General features: G+C 37.1%; 1 protein-coding gene across 2 annotated transcripts; it reads right to left on the reverse strand.

Annotated features, from left to right (window-relative positions):
• Nucleotides 1–5,885: 5,885 nt before the first annotated feature.
• On the reverse strand, nt 5,886–8,576 carry mrpl52 (mitochondrial ribosomal protein L52). Of its 2 annotated transcripts, none has more exons than XM_067525327.1 (5): nt 8,427–8,576; nt 7,955–8,024; nt 6,760–6,827; nt 6,402–6,466; nt 5,886–6,315 (listed from the first exon to the last, which is right to left on the reverse strand). In XM_067525327.1, the coding sequence occupies exons 1-5, from the start codon at nt 8,458–8,460 to the stop codon at nt 6,163–6,165; spliced, it is 390 nt and encodes a 129-aa protein (XP_067381428.1). In that variant the 5' UTR covers nt 8,461–8,576; the 3' UTR covers nt 5,886–6,162. The 2 variants fall into 2 exon arrangements, with proteins under 2 accessions (XP_067381428.1, XP_067381429.1); XM_067525328.1 differs by having other exon boundaries at nt 8,377–8,468.
• Nucleotides 8,577–9,004: the final 428 nt, after the last annotated feature.

Consider the following 9,004-nt stretch of genomic DNA (forward strand, 5'->3'; position numbering starts at 1 on the left):
TCTCACAAGATGATAAGAACTTTTACATTCATGTGAAAAAATAAAACATCTTTTTAAGCATAAGGTCCATTACATGCAAATATGATACAATATTTAAATACTAACTGGATTTACAGTAATCTTTTCTTTTATGTCCCTGTTTGTTTGCCTTGATGTTGTGATGTGAAGTGTTAAAGCAGAGAGCATGAGGGAAGAGGGGAAAGAAAGAAAACAGCAAAAACAGACCAGAGATACTTGTGGTGAGAGGAGGAGTGGTCTGAGACTGAAGCCTCATAAAGGGAACAATTTTACAGAGGGTGAGGACACAAGACTGGAGGAGGAGGGAGCGGGAGGCTGCTTGCACAAGGACTTTATAAAGTATACTGAGAAAACCCTATGGTATAAAATAATTTACTGCCTTTCTCACTTCTCTCACTTCTCTTTTCGACCTCGCACTTTCTTTTCTCAGTATTTTCTTTGCACACTACTTTTCTTTACACACCTTTTACTATTAATTTTCAAAGGAGAGATCCAGAGTGAAAACTTTTCCTAGAATAATCATGAACACACATGTATACACATACAGTAAACACGCACACATACACAGATTTAGCCAGTTCTGGCCAGAGCTGCTCAGATGTTTTAAGAATACCAGATGTTCAGTTGGAACCCACGTCTGTGAAAAATGTGACCGTTCCATCATTTTTTCCGACTCGGTCCTTGACACATGACTGCTGGCTCCGTGTCCAAAAACAACCAGTTGGTGAAACTGTATCCAGACTGCTCCATCTGTGGCCCTTTAGCAGAAATGGTCTGTCCTGGCATGTCAGAAGGTGCAGACCTTGACTTTTGACACATATAATCTCTCTTTGTTTAATCTCCTTTGTCTTGTCTGTGCACAGAAATATGAATCCTCTGCTCCTCCTTAACATACAAGTCAGCATCAGTCTCCAGTGTTAGACAAGACCAATTATTACCCTAACCAAGGAGCAACTGAGTAAGAAGACAAAAAAACGTAGAGAGCCACATTTCACTTGAAACATCAGCCATTACATCTAAAGATTCTAAAAAGAAAAGCAACTAAAGTTTTTTTTCTTTGATGCTGGTTTTTGTTTATCTTAAATTGGTTATTTTATTAGGTAGACATTGCTTCAGGTAATGTCTTTATAGACTGTAGGTACTTTAAATGTTTGTAGATTATGATGCGCTTTGCTGTAATGGGTTTCCAAATAAACAATGAACATATTGGTAGTATGTAACTGCACACTTTGAAGGGAGAGAAGCATTGCAGATGTTGCAGCCAATGATGTAATCATCCCAAGCAAACAACATGCTTTCCAACACTTTCTTTTTCAGCAAATATGAATCAATAGGGAAAAGCCGGTTTATCATCAGCTTGGACTAACCCTGGTGGTTTTGTGTCGAAATTAATAAACTTGTTGTGGGTAAAGCTAAACTTTTCTGTATTAAACCAGACCATAGTCTTTTTCTGACCTCAGTCAGTGTTTATTGTCAGCACAGCATCATGCGAAATTGTTGCAGCTATGTCTCCTACAAAAAGTATTGGTTACAACCTTTTAGTTTTATAGCACCATCTATTGTATTAGCTACAAAACTTTATTACGTTTTGGATGCTAACCAATAAAATAGTGCATGGTTATAACAAAGTACATTGTACATTCAATAGTTTTGTTCCGTAAGCCTGGAGTTTGCTTTCACTTAAAAACACATTTAGTTAACCAACCTTAATATGTTGTGCTTTTATGAAGGGTTAACAGTGTTCACGAGCATCTTTGAGTTGAACAAACTGAAATATGTCAAGCATTAGCCTGGACCGCAGCCTTTTTAGCACATTTCCAGCTTCTGATTGGCTCATTTACTTGTCTGGGTATGACCTGAGCTTGGGTCAAGATTTGAAATAATAACCCTCTATGTTCTCTCCACTGTTAAAATGTTTTTATGTCAACATCAGAGTCAATTGTTGACAGTACTGCAGTTTTCTGCTTTAGGCATTTGAATGTATATCACCAACCACCAATAGGCCACGAAATTCCATAATGATTGTGACATCAGCCATGACATTAATACCACCTGGTTGTTTTTATAAAAATAGAAAATTATTCATAATAGTAATGTATTAATTACTGTACACATTTAGCCTCAATTACCATAATTAGTATTTTATTTGTAAAATTATTAATTAATTTAATTAATTAATTATTAATTAAATTATTTGTAAATAATCTGCTTTGTAGTTTTACTTGAGTACAGGATTCAAAATGGTAATAATGAAGAATGCTGACTGATAGTTTTACTTGAGTATACAGCTTGTGTACTTGTAGAGAGTATCACATTTTGCTGCATATAGGGAAGTGCAGCCACAGACTACTCAGGTTAAAACTAAGCCTATTTTCTTAAGAAGCAGGAAGAACTTTGTGATTCAGCTCCAAGCCTGATAAACATCCTGGAGCAAGACTCTACTGATCAGCTAATATTTTCATACTGCAACAGACAAAAGTGGATCTATGCTATTTACCTAATACCTGTAATTTTATCATTTTCAGATTCAGCTCCTGGTTAATGAGTAATTGTCTCTATAAGCTCCAAAAATGTTTCCCTATTAACAAATTTACATTACAATTAAAACAATCTGAAATCCCCTTCAATTTAGCCCCTCTGCTTTAAATATTTAGAGAGACCAATGGGGAAATTTCTCACCTTTATTATGTAAATCCCTTGTACGTTTTAGGTACAACTGTACAATCTAATGTAATCCAATACAGCAGCTCTGCCATGAATTCTACTTTTACTCGGGTATAATATCTCAGTTTCTGAGTTGAAAGTGTCATACGTGATAATTCTGTGTGTTTATTATTGAGGTCATAGTGGGTGGTGGAGGCGTAATCAAGTGGACTGTTAAAGGAGAACGTTTGGATGTTTTGGTCATCCTATTTAAAATGGCAAGGGGGCCTAAACATTACAACCACTAGCATTAATATAATGGACTCCAGTCTGACTCCTTCATCCCCAAAACAGTATTGATGTAAAAGTGTAATGTTATTTGGAAAGTATATTGCAGAGATCATTTGTTGTGAATAAACAGATCATTTTAAAGTAAATTCCTTGTCAGGAGACACAAAACATTTTTTATGTACTCTATGCTGGTTCCCCAAGCTCCCCAACTGGCTAAAATGGACAGGGCACCTAGTACTACTGTGAGTAAAATGGGTGTAATATTGATGTTCTGTAATATTATTGCAGTCAGTCACTCTCTAATTTAGAATTTTAATTAGGCAGAATTTAAAAAAAAAACAAAGAAATAAACAAAATTTGATTAAATGTAGGTCCATTTCTCCAGGTGGGATTTAAAAAAGTCTAGAACTTAATGGGCCAAAGTTACCTCAGTATCCACCTCCCATATACTGAGGAATCGGTTATTACAACCCTTTAAAGTACCTACAGTCAATTTATTTCTGCATGGCATAATAGAGGTCTAAAAAACAGATCAACTGTATGATCACTTTAACATGATGTGGCTGCTCTTGCATTGAGGAATATGCAAAAGAATAAAGCCCAAAAGGCCCAAAAGAGGGCCCAAAAGATTTCCGGTCAAATTTGCGTATTTGGAGATGGCACAATTATCTGCCAAGGACAGACAGATGATCAAAGTTAATACATATACATTCAGGACATTTTCCAAGTTTTATATTGTGTGTAGTAGTTTACTTATAAGATGGTCTATATGTCTGTTTCAATAATCAACACATGATGAAGTTGTTAAAATTGTTTTTTCTGAGTTAAAGGTTGAAAAAAATAATGCACTTATGATAAACAAAAACTAGGTAACTAAAGAGGGTAACATCCAATAAACAGATACTTTAACATTTAGTTTTTGAAGGGCATTTTCTCAGTAATACCGCTGTGCATTTATTTTTTAATCCAGGACTTCTACATAAATGCATTTACTAATTTAATAGATGTTTTTAGTTAAGTAAAAAGAATTATGAGTGCTTTTTCCGGTTCTGCTGACTAGCCTCTAGATCCAATCCACACAAATTCCCACTTAAGCAGAAGCATTTTGACAAACTGAAATAAACCCAGAGTCAAAAAGATATGTGCTGATGGGCAAAAATGCTAATTCAGCTGCATATAAAGCAAATAAACATCCCAAATACAAGGAAACCACATGGTTTACTGTCCAACTAGCAACAAACAAAGATAATTGCAGTCTGCTGAGCCAGTTCTCATACAGTCATGTGCAGTTCAAATACTGTGCTCCATACCCTAGAAACACCCCCACTAGGTTGGGAACTGGTCTTACTCATACCTGCCAGGAAACCCTCCATGTCTAGTCCTGGTTAAACTACAGATGCCTGTCAGCTAATGCTCAAAATGTTTCTCATCCTTTGCCCTCCCTCCTTCCATTTATCCTATATCCTGGCCTCACCTAGTGCAACCCCCCCCTAAATATCCGACCCTCCCCTCATCGCTGACTTCTGCACAATAAGTAACATCTGGTTCTCGTTTCCCCAAAAACCAGCACAACATGAGAAGGAAAGGAAGGGAGAGATGGGGCAGGATGGGAGGAGTCGTCGGAGATGTTGTTAGGGAGAAAGACATTAAGAGAAAAGCAGGATGTGAGAAGATGAGTGAAGAATGAGGGGTTGCATTTCTCACTGTTGGTGCAGTTGGAGGTCTTTGATGGTCCAGGTGTGAGGATGTGTGTGTGAATAGGATGAATTCTAAAGCCTTGTTAACCACTTTGACATTTCTAACAATGTGTCTTTGTTTTTTTTTCACACTCACTGTGGTCTGCTCAATGTCCTCCCACACGTCTGTAACATGACAAATAGTCAGCTCCTCTGGTCAACTGTATAAAAAAAACTTTAAGACAAGGAGGGGAGGAGGTGGGGGAGAAAACTCCCATCTCCACAGAAAAGAATCTGCAATTCAGCGGCTAGCAGCCCTAATTACAGTGAGGGTTTGCTGAAGTCTGCAACAAGACCTGGGCAAAAAATTAAAAAAAAGGAGAAGAAAGCAAAAGTGAGGGCAATTGGAGGGGGTAGAGAGGAGAAGCTTACCTCATTTTATACAGTATGTTTATAAGTCACAGTCACAGTAAATTAGTGCTGACTTTACAAAGGCACAGCCGCTCAGCTTTTCTGCTAAATGTCCCTCTACACCGTAAATGTATAAGACAAAACGTAAAATTTCAATACAAGGTTCCATCATCAACATCACTCACAATAACTTAAGCCCCTTAAAAAGAAAAAAGAAAAATCACAATTTTAGAAACTGCAAAATATCAAAGTGCAATACAATTTCATGCCATTACCTCAAAGCCAATTGAGTTTTTGTTGAAGTTGAAGCAAAAGATAGGTATTTCTGTGGCTTAATTAAGGCTTCAACAAGCTTGCAATGCAAGGTGATACCAGAAAATCACTTTGTGTGGCATGAAACCTTCTTTAACTTGGCTGCAGCAGTCTAATCACATTTCCAGACACGAGGCTGCAACAGGGCTCCACGTTTTATGTTGGTAGAGATGCCCCATAGAAAATAATAAGTATGTTGCCTTAAAATAATGCAAAGCAATGACACAAACTTCTGCCAAAAGCAAATTTCATCCAATAATGGCCCTGTACTTTTATGTTATTCTAAATGTTTAGTTTCACTCTTGCTTCTAAAGATCAGTGCATTTGTGCTGTTATGTGGCAATGATGCTGAATTTATCCAGTACACCAGAGTATTAACCCCTGTGCGCACTAAGGTCCTGAATCAGTGCTACTTTATGTTTTCCAGCTCCGCCCTTCCTCTGTCAACTCCTCTTGAGTTCAGCAACAGACAAAATGGGTGTTTGAGTCCTCCAGCTGCCTTATAAAAGGAGAAATGCTGCATTCTAGTGGAACTGAAAGACATGGACTCAATTTTATATTATCACTGGATGGAGCTTATGTTTATGTTACAAGCAAAACCACAAATCAAAGAATGTAACAGCTTCAAATTCAAGTTATAAATGAGACGAAATGCATTTAATTCATCAATGTATATTGAAAAACAAACTATAAAGCAGGACAAACCTTTTAAACAGGCTGAAAATCAACTTACTGCTCAGAATAAGGATATCATAACATAATAACAACAATAATAATAATAATAATAATAATAATAATAATAATGACAATTCTAGCTTTGGGATAGTTTCTTCACCAACAGTTTTCCTTTAGGTTTGAGTAAAAGAGACTTTTTGTGCTCCTCTATTCTTTTGGTCTCTTCCTGTTTCTGGCTCCACCTCTCTATCCCTCTGTCCACTTCTGAGTTCAGCATCACGATACGTCTCTGTGGGAAAGAACGCCGGCGTTACAGGTTCAAAGATGTGACTCAAAATAAGAGATATATACAAAAGATTCATGTTTGCCACTCACTGCTAAGGCTTCTCTCTCTTGCTTTCTTCTCAGCTGGCCCTTCATTGGTGGAGCTGGTCTTCCATCTGCCAAAAAACGATAAAGTCAACACAACACAAACTAGTGGGGTAACAAATTACAATTTCAATGTGTTAAAAGTATGAAAACATTTTATGAAGATGATCGCAGCCCAATATCATATTTTATACTAAAACATATTAAATAAATCAACATCAGTAAGAGTGTAAACATAATATGGAAATCTAGTGCAAAACTCAAGTATCAGGAGTACTGTAGACAGTATGGCTTTGAACTAGACTTAAATTGCTTGTAATAACTTAAAGTAAGTTCTGATTTTTTAACTCAATATAAAAGACACCTGCAAACGACCAGTCAGGCAGATCGGTCAGAGGTCCATATTCTGTGCCACTTCGAGCAAGTCCATGTCTGCAGACAAATATGCATGTTATAAAATTTTCAGTCTTTCAATGTTTTACAAGTTGCAATGTGACTATGACTTACTGATAATGGTGGTTTTACCTTGCATCTAAGACAATGATAAATAACTGATGCTATTTACAGTTCTTTATGACCAGGGGTAATTAATTATAGATACAACATTCTTTAAGCTTTCCTTCATTTTTTAAAAGCTTTCAAAACCTAGCTACATATCTAATTTTACGAGCATTTTACCCTTTACATATGCAGCTGCTTAAAGAAGTTCTTGGGATGTTCGCCACCCTAATCTTTGTACTTCATACATTAAATAATCTTTACAGTTATGTTTTTGTGTAATTTTTGTAATTTTCCTTCAGTTAATGAAAACTACCAATTAAATGTGACCTTTTCAACTGAAATCTTTGTGTCTTTGTTAGCATTTGGCTCAATTCTTGTTTTGGATATTGATAATACAACTATAAAACCTCAACCAAGTTACTTCCAGTCAATCAATTATTGTTCATACTGATGGACATTTGCACAAAATAGTCTGTGGCTGTATCGAATTTCCACATTACATACCAACTATGCATTATTGTGTACAAATTTTCCCAGTATGCAGTTTTTTAGTTAATATACCATAAAGTTATATTGCGCTAATAAGCCCTTAACTCAGTGTTCCTCCAACCAGTTGTAAAAAGGTTATTATTTTCTTAGTTTGCCCCAGGTACCATGTCTAGTAATGTGGTTAAACACTACTAGAACAGCCAAAAACTGAAATTATGCGTCTTCTTCCAAACTCTCAGCAGAGATCTCGTACATTGAAAGTGGAAATCACCTGGCAGATTACTTTTTAGAGTAATGGTTCCCAGCCTGGTTGCCCAGGGACCCTTACCCTACTTGTTTTCCCTACACTAGTGCCCTACCCATTGCTGATAACCTGGATCAAGTGTGTTCAGTCAATCATGAAGAAGTTGGAAGACACCAATATGCTTTGTCTTCCCTCACGCAGCCCTAATCTAAGGTGATATCTGTAGCTTCTGATTGACCTAACATACCTAGTCCATGGAATACGCAGCGTGTATAGTGCGGGGAATCCGTACGTATGAAGCTGTCAAGTTTGTATGTGCACTTACTCTTTCCTCCATTTTTCTCCAGCCTGTACTCCACACATTGTGCTGAACTGTCTACTCGACTGTTTCAACACTGAAAGACAAAAAAGACAAAATTCAGAATCTCTGAGGCTACTTCTCACGTTACACACGAGCACCATCAGCCTCAAATGCTGCAGGTGAGAAATAGCAGGTGATGATGTGAATTCTGTGGGATACATTGGATCTGTAATATTATTTTGTCCTAAGTACGTCGTTCGATCGACTACCTTAAATTATGTGCTCACTTCAGACACTCAGCAGCATCAAGTAACATGTAACTTAGTTTACATGTTAGCATTAGCATTGCTAGGCGGCATTACCGCAATTAAGATGTCTATTCACACAGACGCTGTTTCAAAGGCAGCAACTGGTATGAGCAGATATTTACAGCCGTGAGGCTTAACCTTAAGTTTCCAACGTGTCTCTGACAATTAGTCGATAACCTCTGTCTCACCCGAACAGCGTAATGTCCTCACGATGGCCGCCATGTTGTCTGCAGTACACCGTGTTGGCCATCTCGAGGAGCTAAAGGTAGAAATGTTTCGTCGTCTTCTTCTGCTGTTCTGCTATTTCTTTTTCTTCCTCTTTTTATCATGGCGGCGAAATACTACGTATTGACGCAATACCGCCACCTAACTATATTGGAGAAATACAAAGGTATGATCATGGAAACAAACTCCCAGTTTAATGACTTTATACATCTGTTTTTGTCTTTTTTGTTCTCTGGGTTTTTGCCATTAAAACTGTTGTTCTTTGCATGTGTCTGTTCATTTAAAACCCTTTGTGACCAGTATGTGTTGTTTTGGTCATTTTTGGTTTCTTTGTAATCATTTTGTGTCTCATTGTGGTCATTTTGTATCTTTGACCTAGCTCTGTGACTTTTAAATACAAATATACACTTCATACGGATGCTCTGGGCCTTGAGTTACCTGACAGTCTGGTGCCCCTGGTAATGTATCCAGTAGATTAAGTCAATAACATAGCTATTGTATAATTGGGATATGGTTTAAATGTTTTTGAGTTCTATGAACA

Source organism: Channa argus, chromosome 12 (genome assembly GCF_033026475.1).
Source record: "Channa argus isolate prfri chromosome 12, Channa argus male v1.0, whole genome shotgun sequence".
NCBI lineage: Eukaryota > Metazoa > Chordata > Actinopteri > Anabantiformes > Channidae > Channa > Channa argus.

Excerpts from the sequence above, each read along its gene's own strand:
- mrpl52 (XM_067525327.1), bottom strand. The coding sequence starts at position 8,460 with ATGGCGGCCATCGTGAGGACATTACGCTGTTCGG. Across the intron at positions 6,828-7,954 it reads GGAGAAAAATGGAGGAAAGA|ACATGGACTTGCTCGAAGTG; the intron begins GTAAGTGCACAT and ends ATTTGTCTGCAG. Across the intron at positions 6,316-6,401 it reads AAGAGAGAGAAGCCTTAGCA|AGACGTATCGTGATGCTGAA; the intron begins GTGAGTGGCAAA and ends TCTTTCCCACAG.